General features: G+C 38.8%; 1 protein-coding gene across 2 annotated transcripts in view; it reads right to left on the bottom strand.

Moving 5' to 3' along the window:
- The window catches only part of LOC143021055 (uncharacterized), a 48,182-nt gene that overhangs the window by 3,047 nt on the left and 25,135 nt on the right, over nucleotides 1-20,000 (bottom strand). For both annotated transcript variants that reach the window (XM_076178267.1, XM_076178268.1), the window contains 8 exons: nucleotides 11,322-11,528; nucleotides 10,575-10,703; nucleotides 9,204-9,419; nucleotides 8,087-8,279; nucleotides 3,428-3,684; nucleotides 2,114-2,236; nucleotides 342-593; nucleotides 64-144 (listed from right to left, as the gene is read on the bottom strand). In XM_076178267.1, coding sequence (XP_076034382.1) covers nucleotides 64-144; nucleotides 342-593; nucleotides 2,114-2,236; nucleotides 3,428-3,684; nucleotides 8,087-8,279; nucleotides 9,204-9,419; nucleotides 10,575-10,703; nucleotides 11,322-11,528 — 1,458 coding nt within the window. The remainder of the gene's footprint in view (nucleotides 1-63; nucleotides 145-341; nucleotides 594-2,113; nucleotides 2,237-3,427; nucleotides 3,685-8,086; nucleotides 8,280-9,203; nucleotides 9,420-10,574; nucleotides 10,704-11,321; nucleotides 11,529-20,000) is intronic.

Genomic DNA, 20,000 nt, shown 5'->3' with positions numbered 1-20,000 from the left:
GAAGGTCTGTAGGTATGTCAGTTTATGTCAATGCTTCCTGTTACCCAAATTTATACATGATACCTTATTCCTCAAGTTGTCCATCATCTTGTCCAGCGCTGGAGAACCTCGTGCGTCTCCAAAATCCAGAGGTTCACGTCCATCCTGGAAATGCATAAGCTCTGCTTCATCTTCGACAAAGAGAAACTAATTTCATTCCATAACCGGTGTATCCCATGTCTCATATGCTCCTTCCTTTACCTTCTTGGTTACTAAACTGTCCTTTATATCAACATAGGTCAGATATTTAGTATACCTTTAAAGACCCACCCTACGCATTGTACGTGCATTCGATTGTTTACCATATCGAGCGTGTGTTCCGACGATCCATGTTCCAGCAGAGCAGCGGTGATGGATGTGCGTTCCCTGTCCAGGGCGTAGGCGTAGTGGAGAGGCGTTCGACGCCACTGGTCTCTCACGTCGTCAGGGCAGAACCGTTTGGTTACACAGTTGTTATGGGCGGCGTCCAGCTCGAACGGCGCCCCGAGTAGCAGCTCGACTATCTGGTGCTGCCTGTGGATCACGGCCCAGTGCAGAAGAGGCATTCCGTCTCCCTGTTGGAAAAAGGATGGATGCGTCAAGTGCCGGACTCACTGGTTGAGAGGTGGGCAACCTTTTTAAGTGTGAGTGCCAAAACCAGTAAAATTGTTGATACAAAATTTGCCTGCGTGTCAGCGGAGGAAGATTATAGGACCTACATACACGAGTATGGGCCCCATCCTCCCCCTCCCTTCACCTTCTATAAGGATCCCAATCCGCCGTCCAGCGCAGCATGCGGATTTTTTTTTTTTTTTTTTTTTTTTCTAAGATGAGCTCTGGGTTTCGCGTGCTGGAAAAAAGTCGTCAGTGTTCCAGGATTTGCACGCGTGCCAAGGATTGCCCACCCCTGCACGAGTCGATACCAAAAGGAAATAATCAAATAGAAATTATAAAACATTCGCAACAACAATTTCAGATACACTTTGACTCTAATCCACTGCAGTGGTGTTTTTATTTCATAATGATTTTCATTTGTAAAATGATGTAACACTTAAATGAAATGGTCGTGTCTAGACACGTATGTACTGTACATGTACGTATTTAGCAATTTTTTCATATCAAAATATCGCCTGTATTTTAATAAAAAATTTAACGAAGTCTTCAGAATACCAAAAATCATACATCCTAAAATCCTCTTTACCATTTGAACTTGAGAGACATTAAGGAAACAAAAAGGAGAAAATGTGAATGGAATGATGGTGAGATGCATAAAGCCTCAGAGAAGCTACGGGTTTTCCTTCAGGTACATGAAATCGTTTATCTAGAAAATAGAAGACGAGAATATTTATTGATGACGGCAAGGTCATCATATTAAGACAGCAGAGTAGGACTCGTTATAGTGGATTAAGATTGAACAATTTTAGGTTTAAGAAGGAAATAGGCAAGAAATGGTTTACCAAACGGAATAAACGGAATAAACTTGGTAACAATGTAGTGAGCCCTGAAACAATTATATAGATTTTTGAATGGGGATGACATGTGATAAAGGACATGGAACTGCCTAATGTAGACCTTATGGTCTCTTGCAGCCTCTTCCATTTTATGTTCTTATGTTCTTGCCTACTTTTTGGCTTACCAAGCAGTCAAAGTATGATCTCACATATATGCAGGATTTCACAGAAACGGTATCAGAATTGTAAACATATAAGAACTTCTGGAGGGAATTCTGTTAAAGAATGCAACGGGATCTGCAAATACACGAACAACATAAATGAACCATGCAAGCTACAAATTGTTGTTTGTCAAATATACTCTATGAACTTCTGATTAGAAATACATTTCGAATGTATAGTATTAACAGAACATTGTGAATTTGCAGACGCGTGACCCCGATACACAGATATATCTTTTTTTGTTAATATTCAGAATTTTCCATATATACTAGATTTTTATCATAAAGATTATAAGCTTGTAATAATACAATCACAACGAAAAATGCATCTTTATTTCTGATGTACCACGGGCCAATTACGAATATCCGCAGTCGTTCATTATACAACTCAAATGTTCTTAAGAGTGTAAATAGGATATTTACCTGCAAGCGGCCTTGCCAAAGAATGTCGACAGCGTTGAAGACACTATTCTTCACCTGCAAAAGCTGCCGCACGCGGTCAACTTCGCCCTCCTTCACAGCTTCATACAGCTGCCCCAAAATATCCTGCAGAATAAGAGAAATTAGTTTTAAGAAGGAAATAGGCAAGAACTGGTTCACCAACAGAGTGGTTAACGAATGTAATAGACTCGGTAACAATGTAGTGAGTGCGGAAACAATTGGTTGTTTTAAGAGAAGATGAGATAACTGGATGGATAGGGACGAAAAGTCTCTTGCAGTTTCCCCCATTCTTATGTTTTTTATGTTCCTGTGACACAACGATTTGAAACTGTCACCTTATGGGTGAGGGAATAATTCATAACGACGACATGTGTATCAAAAGAAATCACATGTGAGGATGGAACCTTTGTTAGTAGGTCGTTTAGCCTGATAAACGTGTAACAATCGAAACGTCCTAATAAAGGCTCCGTCCTCACAGGGTCTATATTTTTTGATAGACTCCTCGGAAACCATCAACTGCATACAAGAACCACCTCTGTCCAGGGGAGACCTGTAACCATTCAGAAGACAAATACACCCACTCTTGTGGATGTCTTTGTCTACCTTAACGCACCGTGTTCTCAAGTTGAAAAAAAAAGATTTATTTCCTGCAACACGGAATGAGTCCAGTGCTCACTGAAATTCGCAAGGCATGGATGAAACTTTCAGTGAGATGTATCAAAGTTTATGTGACTGATTGGACAAAACAAATGATGTAGTTACTTTCTTGATTTTTTTTTAACTTTGACGATAGAACAGTGTGCACTTTATCATGCATAACCTCCATTTGAATAACTAAAATATGATTTTGCTTACAGAAATCTAGACTTCACTAAGAACATTTCAGCAGCTTGTCTAGCATTCGTCTAGGTCTACGATATCTTAGTTCATCATTCAGCTTTGCTACATATGACGGAAAGATAATTTGATGTTTGGAAATTTAAAAGATAAAGTATTGTAACCGAAGTCGTTTTTACTCAAAGGAACTCGCAACGATGGGCGCTGGTGAAGCTCGCGTATTCCCAGTGTGATAACTCCTTAAGTTACCAGAGGAGGCTGAATGACCACATCATAGACAACTGTCCAGGCTGTAACACTTTACCCCATACAATGCAACACATTATGGAAGACTGCATTTCACACAATCATGGAAAACCCCGTTTCAGACATGGGCTTCCTCAAGGAGACGGGACTTCTCGGCCAGACAGACTAGAGAAAAAAAAATAATGAAATGAAATAGTGCTGTAGCCTGCTCACCTGGCACCATTGGTACTCCTGCAAGAAGTGAACAACGTCCTCGTCGAGGGAGCTCTCCGACTCGGCCACGATCTCGAGACGCCCAAACCCTCTCAGGGCCAGCAGGTCGCGCCGTCGAGGGTGAAGGTCAGGTCGGGTCAACCACCGCTTGACCTCGGCGTCGATGAGGACCAGGTACTCCGTCAGGCCCTGTTCCATCGCGATGTCCACCACGGTTCTGCCCTTCGGGTCGCGCTCACAGACGAGTGCAGGGCCACCTGACAACAAGCACAGTCGTTAAGGCATAACAAGATGTACTGTCGCATGAACTGCTACGACTAAGTCGCCTCGCCAGACTTGCCTTGAAAGGTGGCCTAAACGAGGTAGCAACCAAAACGAGGTGACTGAAGCCCGCGGTTGTTGGACTCGCTATTGAGGTCATTCATTTGTAATGCAGAATTACAATGCAACTTGTTCAATGAGTGAAGATGCAAATTGAATATTAGCACTAGAGTAACTGTAATGTAAAACCAAACGTGTATAATACATTATATGCATCCAATTGAATTGTTCACTGTGTTCAAAATAAAGATTGGAGAGAGAGAGAGAGAGATGGTGATATAAAAGAGAGAATGAGAGAGAGAAAAAGAGCGAGAGAGATCGGGCAGGGGAGTGATAGAAAGATATGGCGGAGGAGGATATGTATATATATATATATATATATATATATATATTGATGTTGAGACATTCTGACAGGTTGACGTAAGCGGTGTGTGTGTGTGTGTATGTATGTATATGTATATGTATATACATATATATGTGTATATATATATATATGTATACATATATATACATATATACATTCTTCCATCCACCACCCTCTCCCATGTGTACTTATGCTTGACTTTCTTCCTAAACACTGTATTTGCTATCATCAACTCTCTTTCAAGACACATCTCCACCATCAGTTCTCCACTACGATTTTTACCTGAAACTCCATACTTTACAATCACTCCGTCTATTGGTTCGTTTACAATCACTCCGTCTATTGGTTCGTTTCCTACCCTAGCATTAAGGTCTCCCAATACAACTACATAGACATTTCTCCCTAATCCCTCTATGCACTCATTTAAATCTACCCAAAAAGCCTCCCTTTCCTCTATGCTCTTCTCACTACCAGGCCCATACGCACTTACAAAAACCCACATCTTCCTTCCCAGCTTCACCTTCATCCACATCAACCTTGAAGAAACCTCCTACTCCACTACACTTATACTTACTAGTATAGCCACCCCTTCTCTCCCTCGTCCCCTCTTCACTCCTGAGAACCTCCCAACTTCACTCCCAAACTCACACTCGCCCCTCCCTTTCATTTTAGTTTCACTCAAAGCCAGCACATCCATCTTTCTTCTCACAAACATACTACCTATCACTTCCTTTTTACTCTCATCTGTACTACATCCACGCACATTTAAAAACCCAAGCCTTAGGATACTGGTTGGAAAACTCCCAGACCCTCTTATGCCTTTATTTTCTTTAAGAATGTCCCCTTTGGGGCTACAAATAGCGGGACTCCTAATACCATCCCCTCCAGTATATATCTTTCACTCCCTATCTCTCTCACTCTCTATCTCGCTCTCCTTCTCCTCTCTCTCTCACTCCTTCTCATGTCATATCTTTCTCTCTATCTCCATCCCTCCCCATCCATATTTCTCTTCTCTATGTCTCCCCGCTCTCTCTCTTTCTCCCCCGTCATATCTCTCTTACTCTCTCTTTCTATCTCCCCCCCTCTCTCTCTGTCTCCCTTTTCCACTGCCATCTCCTTCTCTCTTTCTCATTCTCATTCTTTGTCTTTGACTGTCTATCCCTCACTCCGCCATATTTCTCTCTTCTCTATCTCCCCCCCTTCTCTTTCCCCAACCTCTGTGTTATCTCTATCTTTATTCTTCCCCCGTCATATTTCTCTTCTCTATGCCTCCCCATCCCTCTCTCTTTTACCCCCGCCATATTTTTCTCCCTCTTTCTCTCTCTCTCTCTCTCTCTCTCTCTCTCTCTCTCTCTCTCTCTCTCTCTCTCTCTCTCTCTCTCTCTCTCCACTCCCTGTCATATCTCTCTCTCTAGATCTGTAGCCCTCCCCACACCATGTTTCTCTTTCTCTATCCCTCCCCCTCTTTCTCATTCCCCCAGCCATATCTCCCACTCTCTCTCTCCCTTTCTCTCTGTCTCCCTTTCTTTCTCTCTCTCTCTCTCTCTATCTATCTATCTATATATCTCTCTCTTTCTCTCTCTCTTCCCCCTATCTCCTACTTTCTCATTCATTAACTGTTTGTGCGGACATCTAAAAGTAATATTTCAAGTGAACTATCAATCGTTAGAATTAACAAATTAAAAACCCTCAAACGTCATTTATACTCGTGCCTGCCGGAGAGCAGCGTGAATGTATCCCCCGTCCTGCAGGCGTGGCTTAGGTTACTTTTCAAAAATGAGGTGATTGCATCCATAGTATACAGTTGTATCAGTTATCTGTACAACTGTTTAGTTCTGTTTACGTAGATGTTATGCAATGTTTAGTTTTCGTAACCGCGGTTTTTATGTGATATAAAAACATCGAACTTGCAAAGGTAATCTATTTTAGTCTATGCAAACAAGAATTTTCTGAATGTTATATTCTAATATAATATTTGTATTTATTTCGTTGCTTAGTTCATTTACTCACCAGTCTTTATTTTGAACACGGTGAACAATTCAATTGGTGTATATAAAGTATTATACATGTAAGAATACAGTTTGATTTTACATTGAACAAGTTGCATTGTAATTCTGCATTGCAAATGAATGATCTCAATAGCGAGTCCAACAACCGCGGGCTTCAATCACCTCGTTTAGGCTGCTATTTTGTTTGGGCCTCCTTTCAAGGCAAGAAGCAAGGTAAAACGAATACTATAAGGTAAGTTAGGGGGGGGGGGTGAGGGAGAGCCAGAAAATCTCTCCACTGCGCAGGTAGATGATGACGCCAACGTAAATATCGAGACTAGGGTTCCGCGGGTCGAGAGCTGTCAGTCACTCACACACCAGTGTGTAGAGCGAAGCTCCATCTTCTGATTAAAGGGTAAACAAATAACATGTAAAAATGACAACAGTTTGTATAGTGCAGAAGTGCAATGCCGTTAGACTGAAAGGTGATAAAAATATACATTTCTTTTCACTACCGAAAGATAAAGAACTTAGAAAGAAATGGATTGAATTATGTGGCACACACAATACTCGGTCATCTGGAAATGTATGCAGCCGTCATTTTGAAAGTAACTATTCATTAGCAACATTTCCTGAAATTTTCATTCAATTGCAAATAAACAGACTAAAGAATCCGGTTATAACATAACTGAGGTTGGTGGAGATAAAGGTCTACGTAATACAAAATCTACGCGAACCCAAAATGTAATATAATAAAAACAATATGATGCTTTTATGTGTCATTACTACTGGGTTTATATTCAGCTAGTTGGTGTGTATCAACAGTATAATTTCTTCCTCATCTAGGCTACCTGAACAACGTATACATTGACATGTCATCCCATCTGATAACTCGTCATATTAATATAATCCATCTAATGTGAAAGCATGGAAAACATTTTTATAACTTTTCTGGGGTCATATCTCAGATACTGATAAATTTGAGGATAAGAAAGTGATACTGAGTAATTTCAGTATTATGTGAACATCATAGTGTAATTTTAAAGTTTACCATATATACAGATGGTTTTCTTTAAAGTTTACATTTTCTTTCACCTCTCTCTCTCTCCCCCTCTGCATTTCCTATGACGTCACGGTGGAGGTGCGCGGAGGGGTGGTGCTTAACGTACCTTATAGTATTCGTTTTACCTTGGCAAGAAGGACATCACCTGCCCGAGCCGGGTCTGGCGAGGCGACTCAGCTGTACCAGTTATAAGGTCAGGTACCTGTTGATTGCATTTTTTTTTTTTTTTTTTTTTTTTTTTTTTTTTTTTTTTTTTTACCTAGCCTTCGTACTTACTTTAGGGATCCTACCCTTACACAGTGGGGATCGTTCTAATATATTATTCTGTATGCCGCCATGTCTCCACAATGAGCTATATGGAAAAAATCTAACAAAGACGATGTTACTTAAACACCTGGTGTCTAATTTGAGTCCCATTCACCATAACCTCTTTAGCTTCAGGAAGGGAGTCGAAAGTATTTTATGAGTACAGCAACATAATGACAATGGTCGTCTATTCTGGGTTTCAAGGAAGTGCCACCGAGTTGGCGAACCCAGTAATAGTCATAGCCACGCTATTGGCAAAATTGTCAAAACTAACCTGAAAGAATAAAAACGTAAATAGAAATGTTCGAGATCAAACTGAAGTGACAAGCCCTTGACAAATGGGATTCCCCAATCCCACCCCTAATCCCGAAGGGAATTTTGACCCCATTCCTGTTCACAATGGACCCTAACAGTTGATAATCCATTGTTGTCCACGGTATCGTGTAGCTTACAAGACTGAAGTAGTATTTCTTGGAACTCCTTGTCAATGAGATCTTCGTAGGCCTACCACAACCGTTAGACGTCGATGAACCTTCCCCCGCGCGAACCCTGAGATACCCTGTGAAAAGCGTGGTGACCTGAGTCACTCAAACATAACAATGATCTGTCGAACGCACCCACTTGCAGGAGGAGCTGTACCGCCGGTAGGCTGACGTCGTTATCAACAGCGACACGAAGGACGTTTCTGCCACGGTACCAGAGTCTTTCTAGGATCATTGACTCGTTGGAATCTGCGACAGGGAGCAGGGCTGCTATCACGTCGGCCGAAGTCCAGGAGTTAAGGGCTGTGAACACTACAGGAGCATCAACCTGAAAAATCGTTCTTCAGTTGTAGCAATTCCTCGAAAGAGATTTGTCTTTATCTATTATAACCTTTAAGTCTTAGCTCCTACTTCTAATATTTTTTGTATGGCTAACAATAAACAATATCATTCATCTAAGAAAAAAATGTGCTCGAATGGTTAAAATTTATCCTTTTAATAGTTTGTCTCTATGCAGTAATGATTCTACAAAGTCGTATTTGGGTAACACAGGACAATATTATTGACTAAAGTAACTCCTAGGCCTCAAAGATACTTTCATTAATTGTGTTATTGTGTGTGTGTGTGTGTATGTGTGTCTGTGTGTGTCATCAGTTAAATGTGTCTTGTTGGTTTCTTGTTCATTCTTCTACCATACATTTAGGGTGTTTTCACTTGATTTAAATCTGTTCCGTATCATTTTATATAATATGTATTAGCCACATTTTCTAGGAGTGTGATTCATGGGAGCGTGAAATCATGAAGGTGGTAAGATAAAAAAAAATAAGGAGTGTAACAGAAAATAGGGACAGCAGAAGTTAAAAGTGACCACCATTCCTCCTGGTGTGTGAGAGTACTTGATAAAAAAATATCTTAAAAGAAAGAAAGAATTATCAAAAAGTAAACAAACATTAAGAAGCTATTGACGCATATGAAAGGAAAATTGAGGTCAAGATGAAGGACAGCATTGAGTCAAACAGTATTAAAAGATCGAATCCGCTCTGTTTCAAAGAGCGAAAAGTGAAGACGAAGAAGGAATATACAAGCCTAAGATTTGAGGCATAATTCATTTACTTAATCATACCTTTTAGCGGATTTAATACTCGTAAGGGTGAGAAATAAGTGTAAGAAAATATGAAGGCGAAGAAGGAATAGGTCAGGTAGATGGTTCTTCAAGTTGGCTCCTCTGAAGATTGAAGAAAATTCTCTTCACCTGGTCTTGGTCGAGCATGTGGGAGTAGATGGAGGACCCGTGCTTCCGAAGTTCCCGCACAAGTTCGGGATCTCCACTGCAGATGGCGAAGTAGAGGAGAGAGGCGCCCCGTTCACTCAGCTTTCGAATGTCCACATTGATCTTCTTGCGCAAAGGTGAAGAGAGAAGATCGCGGACAGCCTCCACGTTGCCAGCCAGTACGTGCTGGACCAGTTGCTGGATAAAGTGCAAATGGGAAGGGGAAAAAAGCGTGTTAAAAACCAGGTGAAAGTGTACTCGTGAAGTGAGCTCACCATCCCACCCTCACGAAGTGGAAGTAAAAAAAACCTTTGGTAGGGCAAGCCATGTCAGTTTCGGCAAGCTTTTAATTTTATCTATATTATTTATTTATTTATTTATTTATTTATTTATTCATTTTTAGGCCCATTTATGAGCCCATTTGGGTCACCTCCCCGCCTGATCAGGACTGTCGGTAACCAACGCAGGAAGCACATAACGAGAATTGAACTCACGAGCACCTGCTCATGAGTTTGACACGGTATCCACTGGGCTACCGCATAGTAAAAAAAAATGAGATGGTTCATTTGTAAAAAAAAAAAAGAAAAAAAATCTATGGATGATACTTAATCAAGACCTGCCCCAGTATGACATGTACAAGAATAAAGTGAGGTATTTGGTAGAGAAAGGGATCTCATCTATGCACCTTTCAGTTAATGTATCCTGTAATGTTTTCAAGAAGCCATTATCAAAATGTGCTAAACATTTTCATATGGCAAGTACGGGAAAATTCAAAATAATTCTTAGAACAAAAGATTCGTAAAATGTTGGCCACTAGTGTATCTATAAGTGAACCTCACCGAACATCCAACTCCCTTGACATGGACATAGCCAGAAGCTTTTTAGTTGTTAACATAAGAACATAAGAATAGAGGAGACTACAAGAGAGGCCTACACTTGGCAGGTCCATGCCCATTACCCCTTTCATTCCCATCCATTAAGTTATCTAACCTTCTCTTAAAGCAACCATTAGTTTCAGCACTAACAACGTGGTTACTAAGTATATTCCATATATTACTACGAATTATGATTGCTTTCATACTACTTAAGCTTGACATAAACCTTCAAATGATTTATCTATAAAAGAAAAATAATTATATGCTGATACTAACAACTACAGCAACCTTCTAGCTTCTTCTAACGTGCCCTTGAGTCATAAAGACCCGGATTAGAAACTATAATTCTTCGTGGAACATCTACAAAGAAAAAGTCTACGGTGTTGACAATCCCCAATACACTTACGAATAAGAGGTAAACGAAACTGAAGGAAACAACTTCACGTTAGAGTTATTTGATTAACTCTTGGATACACACCATGGACGGCTGAATGCTGAGCAGTAAGGAGGCAATGGCCTCGTTGCCCATCTTGGCCGACAGCTGGGAGAGCGTCTGGTCTGCCTGTGTCAGGCCCACCCAACACCACGAATTGATGAGCCGGCGGACCTGTCATTCCCCGGCAATGGAGAAACCACGTAAGATCATAACACGAAATGGATGTAAAAATGGGTGAAATTAAATGCAATAATGATATATATATATATATATATATATATATATATGTGTGTGTGTGTGTGTGTGTGTGTGTGTGTGTGTGTGTGGTTGTGTGTGTGTGTGTGTGTGCGTGCGTGTGTGTGCGTGCGTGCGTGTGTGTGTGTGTTCAAATATAGCATGTATGCACACACACCCAAGTAAATACACACACACACACATACGTGCATACGCACATTCAGATATACACACAAGCATACATATGCACACAAACACATGTACTCATGCACGCACATGTACATATAATTTACTGATCACAGACTTGTACATCACTGGTACTGTGATAGTTTTATTAGATTCAAAATATAATTGATGTACACATGATATGAAAATGGAAAATATAATTCAAGTAATTGCAAAAACATCAAAGACAGCAACAAACCTATAAAAAATACTAAATACTATATATATAAAGCGTAAAATAATTACTTTCTTATAAATGCCGTATATTTATACAAGACTATTTTCTTTTTCTTTTTTTTTTTCTTTTGTGAAATGGTTATTAGGGATTACCTGTTGAATATTTTGCGTGGCAACAGCTTGCCAGAGCCCTGGACGATAGAGTCGGAACAGTCTGGCAATGGCTGTGGCAGGACCAATCACAGAGCCGCTTCCACTTCCAAGCTCACCGTCACCATCATCATCTTCATCATCACCATCTTCATCTAAAGAACTCGAGACCGAATCTGCTTTCACGTCGTTTTCACAGTTCACGTTCATCTGAGAATATTCGAATGGGATGATTTAAAATTAAATTCAAAATGAATGTATAGGTGAGATGGTCTCGAGGATAAAACATCAATAGAACAATGATTTGTAAGTAGTATATTTTCGTACCTGAGAGCAAAGGACAAAGATCAAGACAATTATTTTTCCCCCCAAACCACCATTAAAAGCACTAGTGTAAACAGTGATAAAACCCAGCAAAATAATAGCAAGGGAATTGCAAAGAAGTTATAAACTATGTTCATCATATATCATGTTTACTTGATTATGAATTATGGACAATTTCGAAAAGTTTAAGTTAATGAAAGCAAATTGACTTCTGCTATTTATGGGGAAAATATAAACAAGTATGTGGTAGTTTAGAGTGAGTGTGTGCGTGCGTGTGTGTGTGTGTTTGTGGGCATACATATGCTTTACTAATTCACTTGTAACTTCTGGTACACTTCTAACATCTACATATGAACTGATTGAGTAAACTGTACCAACAGAGGATGTAAAATGATAAAAAATCACTCTTTTTATCATTATCTCTGTATTTGATAATGTTTCCTTTTCTATTTTTCAAATAAACAATTTGCTAAAGTTTGTCTATGCTGTGGTTGTTTAAAAGTAAAATTTCTGAATGTTTTCTTTTCTTTGATCCATGTTTCCTTTCTTTGTAATCTCTACCTTTTGCGGGTAAATTTCTTCACTTCAGCCGTCTCTATTTCACCGTTTCTGGTTTGTATTTGCATATCAATATCATATACTTATCTACAAAAGTAACTCTCATTTCTGTCATCTTCTATAAATTCCACAACGCATTATTTATCTCCCATGATCTCCTTGACTTTGGCATTGAAGTCTCTGACTATTAGTGTCTTTCTAATTTTTCCTTCCATGGTCCATTAGCTAATTTGTGTCATCATAGAAGGACTCATTCTTGGCGTTTGAATTCTGTGAAGCTGGTACATAAACTTAATTATTAAAGAAAATAGTATATTCTGCATATATGCATGGTTACACACGCATACACACACACAAACAAACAAACACACACGCACAAATACAGATGTGCTCGCATCCAAGAAAACTGAAAGTGAAACTAAAAGTGAAACATACAAATATAGATGATTCACTATCGGCCTGGTTAGAAATCAACGATTACTTAATGGTAAACGAACCTGATATTTCGTACTTAGCAGAGACCAAACTACCAACTAATGATGATCTTCAACTGAGGTATGATGAATACGGAGTCTGGAAACGTGACAGAAAAAAATAAAATAGGAGGTGATGATGATCATGTAAAGTTACTTAAAATTGGACATATTGGGTGAAGGTTTGCTTAAAGCAAATAAAAAAAGATCTGAGAATTAATATTAGGGAATATAGAAAACCTCATGAGAACGCAAGACCTGCCGATAACTAACTCGAATATCAAGAAATATCAGATTTATCATTTCTCCAAAGGAGAATGGCTATATACATAAACAAAGTGACAACAAATCCTAAAGGGAAACTTTAATTGCAGAGAAGTAAATTGGTAGGAGCGGGGAACAAATAGCACTAAATATTCTTGGGATGATATTATGTTAAATATTGTAGTGAAAAACAGAATAATTCAGTGTGTCAATGATGTGACGAGAGTAAGAAGAGCTGGCACACCGAGGAGATTAGACTTGTTGCTTACCAAAGAACTCGAAATTATTTGCCCCATAGGGAAATTAATCACGCTGTTCTTGATTGTCACTTGATACATGGAAATGTAGAGCCTGCATAAAGGCAAGTCAAGTCACACACACAATATATATATATATATATATGTCACGTGGGTCACGTGACGAGACTTGGAAGACTGTCGGCGCGGACGCATCATCCACTGATCACGTGGTCCACGAGGGACCAGCACACACCTTACAGCCGCCTGCCGTTGAGGGCGGACCCCCCCCCCCTCCCCACCCAGTTCCACGGAGGGAGGGCGCCGGGACAAAAGGAGTCCACGAGGGACCAGGAGACACGCTACTACGGCCGTCTGCCGTTGAGGGCGGACCCCCCCCTCCCCTCCCAGTTCCACGGAGGGAGGGCGCCAGACGTACGCCCGTCCACGTTAGGACATCAATGGGGATTCGTCTGGAGGGAGACTACGCAGAGCGAGGAGTGGTAGTATATATTTAATTGTAGTCTTGTAGACATCACGCTGGTGATTATTATTTATATATGTGTTGGTTCCAGTTAGGATAGTGCTCTGTGTGTGATCTAATAAAAACACGTGTTAGTGTTACCTTGGTGTTTCTTTTCTCTCACGCCCAATTCTCAATAATACCGAGTATATACATAAATTTGTACCCCCCTGACAATATATATATATATATGTATGTATATATATATAATATATATATATATAAAAGGAACAGGAATTGATATAAAAACTTTTTCATAAACTTTCTTTTGGGTGTGAAAGAGTACGTGCTAAGGGCTAATGGAAAAATTCATCAGATAAACGAGGAAAAAAATGTGAGGGAGCTAAGAGTCCAAAATGTGTCTTGAAAAAAAGAGAGAAAGAGAAGAAACATTAGAACCAAGAAGAATACAGAAGATTTAGAAATGAATGTAGAAAAATACGGAGAAAGAAACGTTGTAAGAATGAATTATTGAAAAGTGCTTGTAAAAATGAATTATTGAAAAGTGCAAACAATACTGCAAAAGAAGAATACAAAATTAAGAAACTAATATACAAGATTTCGAAGTGAGGAAGAAGAGTACTTTGAAAAATGTAAGTTGTCGACAGTTGTCGGATGCCTTTGAATATGTATTATTAGTGTAAAGACGAATCTAAAGTGGTTTTGTAGGTTAATTAACAGGAAAAGGAGACACAGAGAATGAACTCCAAAGCTAAGATTAGAAGTTTATGCAAATGCATCAACTCGGTCTGAAATTTTTTATTGTTTATTTATTGTTTATTGTTCTTATTGTTTATCAGGTCCTTCTCCACAAGAGAGCTCTGTAGGACCAATTTTTTTTTACCTGATACATAATATACACATGTTACAAAGAAATTAGAACAGAAGTTTCCAGTCAGTTTTCACTGAGAATAATCGTTGTATTGAAGTGGATTAAAGTACCAATGTTGGCATAAAAGACATGAGAGCAAAAGAGAAGGAAATACAAGGTGTTTCAAAATTTCTGAAACCCAGATATGGGCCTCCTATACTTTCCCTATTTCCCTTACAATTATATATATATATATATATATATATATATATATATATATATATATATATATATATATATATATATATATATATATATATTCCCTTCTTTTTCTTACAGAGAATAGTGATAATGACCTGGACAATGGATCAAAAGGCTTTTCTGCATAAAGACATACAGCAAAACCAAAGATAGTATAGGATTAACAGAAAAAAAATATGAGAGGCCCGTATGTGAGTCTCAAACATTATGAAGGACCCTGTATATCAATTGTTCGGGACACTAGATGTAGGGAGAGTTCCAAAGCCCGAAGGGATCTCAAAATGGATATTCTAGGAAAGTAGGAAACGAGTGGACAAGATTCACAGCCTAATTATGTGATACAAGAAGGAATGGTGACTTAGGATTTGTTGACGACTAATGTAAAACTAATGTGTAAAATTATATTAAAAGAAATCCCTAAATTATTGACTAATATCCATCACCAACATAGTAGCTGAATTGTGTGAGAATGATTCAGAAAGATTATGTGATTCACCATGGTTTTGGATCACGTGATGGACAGTTACTTCCCTCCCAAGAACTCAGAGCTCATATACAGTATGAACGATCTATCCCTGACCTTACACGCACACACACACACATACCCAACTCCCCGCCCACAAGTTGGAGTAACAACCCACAGCGCAGCGATACTGACATTATTTCAGCCCTGGGCGGGATTCGTACCCGGACCGCAACAGTGGCACCCGGGAACTCTACCAACTGCGCCACGGGTTGTGTGCGTGTGTGTCAAAGTTTTCACCTAGAGTTGTTTCTAATGTGGCCCCCCCTTAAAATAACTTTCATACTCTCTAATGAAACATCCGTTTTCTTTGACATATGTGCCACCATTTTCCATTATCGTGGTACCGGGGTTGTACTCATAATTTTATTATTTCTGCCGTCAGGCTATTTTATCAATTTATATTATATCTTCCCTTCGGTAAGAAAGGGGTTAAACATTTCTAATATATATATATATATATTCGTTAATACATTGAGTCTCGCTATCTCCAAGCAATTACATTTTATGCCCGTGGTACAACATTGCAAGAGAATGATATTTTGAACTGTAATTTACCAGTGCTTCTATCTTTGTGGTTATATAACTATGGAATGAGGTTTAAGTTCTTTCGTGCTCTCTAATACACATATTTACCTTTTCTTGTATGAAAATATATGAGGACAGCGTTTGTACATAAAACCATCAAACTCATCTATCTACAAATCCATTTGAAAATGTTTCATCGGTGTATTTGCAAAAATCAAAATCGCTAGAATCTTTGGTGGAGATTTTTTTTTTGCATAATTAATTTCCGTTTCTGAAGAACTATGGCTTTTGTTAGAAAATGCTATAAAGTCATGTGGTTGTGCTAAATAATGGCTTTCGTTCTAAAACTGTAAAACGCTTTTTATTCACTGGATTTGGTTCGTGATTAAAATTGGGATTTTTTTTTCCATCGTGACTGTCCTAGCACCTCTGAAGGTTGTGGCACACTAGGCATTTCTCGCTAGCATGCTACTTGCTTTTGCTACTTCGTTTGAATAGAAACGACTTCGGTTACGATCTTTTGTTTTCCAAGTTTCCAAATGTCAAATTACTCTGGCGTCATATTAGAGTGAGAAGCTGAACGACGGACTAAAAGAAGTTAAACCTAAAATACGAATGTTAGACACATTGTTGAGATGTTCTTATGGAAGTCTAGAATATTGTAACCGAAGTCGTCTTTACTCAAACGAAATAGCAAAAGCAAGTAGCAAGGTAGCCTAGTGTGACGCCACATTAACCAATGTCCTCTGTGCTATCACGTCACTATTAGAATATTCATTGGCAATTGACATCTACATTCGACCTTTCAGTCCTTCACCTGGATGAATGAGGAATAAGGAGAAGACAAAAATGCACATTAACAAACAGGTAGATCACAAGAAAACGCATGAATAGGTTATTAAACTTACAAACAAATAAATGAATTAGTTAATAGACGTAATTACATATTCCTTAGTCGTTTATCCAACTTCAACTTGAGATTTTTGTCTATATCAAACATGCCTTCTACCTACTTCTAGGTTAGATGTATTACGTCCTAGCAGCTTGAGACCTTTGCATCATTAGTATTCATTGAGCTCTTCTTGTAATTGTAACATTATCAATTCCCTTTAACACTTTTTTCAGATAAAGAAAACATTCACATATTTCAGGCGGATTTCTTATGAATAATTTATTTTGTGTATATTAGCGCGGCTTTCGATATACCCTATTGGTATCGTAATCAATATGTTTCTTATCGAATTTGAGCTTGTGATCACAGCTGCTTCACCTTTAGGGTGGGTAGGTGACAGCCCGCAACAAACCTCAAGAAAAGAATAATGATAATAATAATTATAATAAAATTAATAAAAAGATGAATAAAAGTCAAGACTCCATTGGACGACGAGGTGTCCGTGGCTCCACCTATTGAGCATTTGAAGAACTAACTTTGTGTCTAAAGTGACTCGACATCTCTCCAAGATTACATAACTGAACTTTACTTATCCTGAACGACCGGCGACATCTCTGCGAAAGTAGGTATGAAAATTCATGTTCTCTGTGTGAGGAAGAAGGGTTATGGTAGTCAGGTAGTATGTATTGTTTCAAATACCTTTATATTATGCTACTGTCCCTCCTTTTTGATAGCGTCTCTCAAACTTTTCGCTCTCTTCTTTCCAAACTCCCACACGTCCTGCTGCTCACGAGAAAACAGTTGACAGTGCGTGTGCACACACACACACACACACATAATATATATATATATATATATATATATATATATGTATGTATATATATATATATGTATTTATATATGTATATATATATATATACTGTATATATATATATATATATATATATATATGCTACACACACACATATATACAGTCGGCGCCAGAGATATTGGCGCCAAAATTGTGCGGCAATACCTATGACGGATTCTCTAGGAACCCCTATAACTACCTAAAGAAAACGACAATGGTATTGGCGTAAGAGCAGGAGTGGATGGAGCTTAAGTCCCATAGAAAGTAAGATCTCAATTGCCCATCATGTTTCGTTGTGAGTGGATTATTATTATTATTTAACCCACGTGTCTATTCTGCTATTATTATTATTATTATTATTATTATTATTATTATTATTATTATTATTATTATTATTATTATTACTTTTTTCATTTTGGGATAATGCCACGTGGTCCAGAGTTGACAAAAGACCAAATTCCAGTGATATCACTCTTTGTGGCAGGAAAGTGCAATAAAGATATCTCGATCCAGATTGGCATAGCACTGTCCAGTGTCCAGAGATGGACAAAGAAATGTCCCGCCACTCAAAGTCAAGAGTACTGGGCTGGCTAAGAAACGTTAAGAGGACTCTCAAGGTTTTTCAGAGATAGGTGGAAGCTAAACCTAGAATCACAGCAAAGGAATTGAAAGAAGAGAACCCGCAACTCTTGCAACAGGTGCTTTTATGACTATCCAACGCTGTCTCAGGGACGTCCTCGGCTATAAGCATCGGGGGTCACAACGTAAACCCATTCTAACGGACAGAAGCAAAAAACGTGTGCAATTTCGTAAGAAATATCTGAAGTGGAACAATGAGAAGTGAAAGAAGATATTGTGGAGTAGCGAGACTACGTTTAACATTACTGGGGACCGAGGAGGCAAAATAAGGTAACGACCAGGTGCAGACCCGTACCACCCCAATCACACACAAGCGACAGTCATATACTCTGATAATGTCATGATATGGGATGCCTTCGAGTACCATGGCCAGGGTAAGTTAGTGGTGTTGCTTAGAAAACGTTACAGTGAACAAAGAACCCTACTTGGAACTGTTGTACGACCATCTGGAGGATTGCTTTGATGCATGTAAGAGTGCAGTACTGTGCTCCTGCACACACAGCAAAATTAATCAAGGATTGATTTAAGTTTGTGGAAATGGACTACATGAAGGACTGACCTGGTAATATCCTGGACTTAAACCCATTTGAAAATATTTAACGAATCATTAAGCGACGGCTACGAGGACGTAACACCGCAACTGTGCCAAAGCTTGTAAAGGAGATTAAGACATCTGGGAAAACATGGAACCCCACATGCTCCAAAGACTTTCTGAATCCGCTCCTTGGCGCCTGGAAAGCTGTCTGAAAAGGAGAGGACTCCCTACAAAAGTATAAGAGTCTGGTAAGTACCCCCAAATATTTTTGTTAATGATTTCTTTAAGGATGCAGGAAAAAAATGCAACACACCAAAAACTTTGGCGCCGACTGTGTATATATATGTGTGTATATATATATATATATATATATATATATATATATATATATATATATATATATATAAATATATTTGTTTAATTTGAAATTTTGGAAATATACTCATCTGCTGGGATTCGAAATCTTGCCTACGCGGCTTGCGTATTGTAGCTTGATAGCGTGATCGGTAAGGTCTTTGTCTTACAAGACGCAAGCCGCGTAGGCAAGGGTTCGAATCCCAGCAGATGAGTCTATTTCTAATATATATATATATATATATATATATATGTACAGTACATTTTATATATATGCATATATATATACATATATATATATATATATATATGTACAGTACATTTTATATATATGCATATATATATATATATATACATACATATATATATATATGTATATACATATATATGTATATATATATATACACATATATATATGCATACATATATATACATATAAATATATAAATATACATATATATATATATATATATATAGAGTGAGAAATGAGGAGGTGAGGAGGAGAACAGGGGTGAAAAAGGAGCTGGGAGATAGGGTTGATGAAAGAATATTAGGATGGTTTGGACACATGGAAAGAAAGAGTGAAGAAAGACTAGTAAAAGAGGTATGGAAGGCAGATGTGGAGGGAGTGAACATGAGGGGACGTCCTAGGATGAGGTGGATGGATGGGGTGAAGGGGGCTTTGGGGAAAAGGGGAATGTCTGTTGAGGAAGGAAGGGAGAGGACGGAAGACAGAGGTGAGTGGAGAATGGTTGTATATGGATGATGTGTGATTGCATGAGGAGGAATGGGCGGGGGGGTGGGGGGTGGGGTAGTATGTGTGAGTAAATTTTGACGCAGCCCGAAGGGATTTCTCCCCGTCCTCTCCTTATATGCAAGAGGGGGGGTCGCCGATTAAATGAAGCGGCCTT

Source organism: Oratosquilla oratoria, chromosome 41, assembly GCF_046742065.1.
Source record: "Oratosquilla oratoria isolate Oo_2021 chromosome 41, ASM4674206v1, whole genome shotgun sequence".
Taxonomy (NCBI): domain Eukaryota; kingdom Metazoa; phylum Arthropoda; class Malacostraca; order Stomatopoda; family Squillidae; genus Oratosquilla; species Oratosquilla oratoria.
This window is presented reverse-complemented; position numbering and strand designations above follow the sequence as displayed.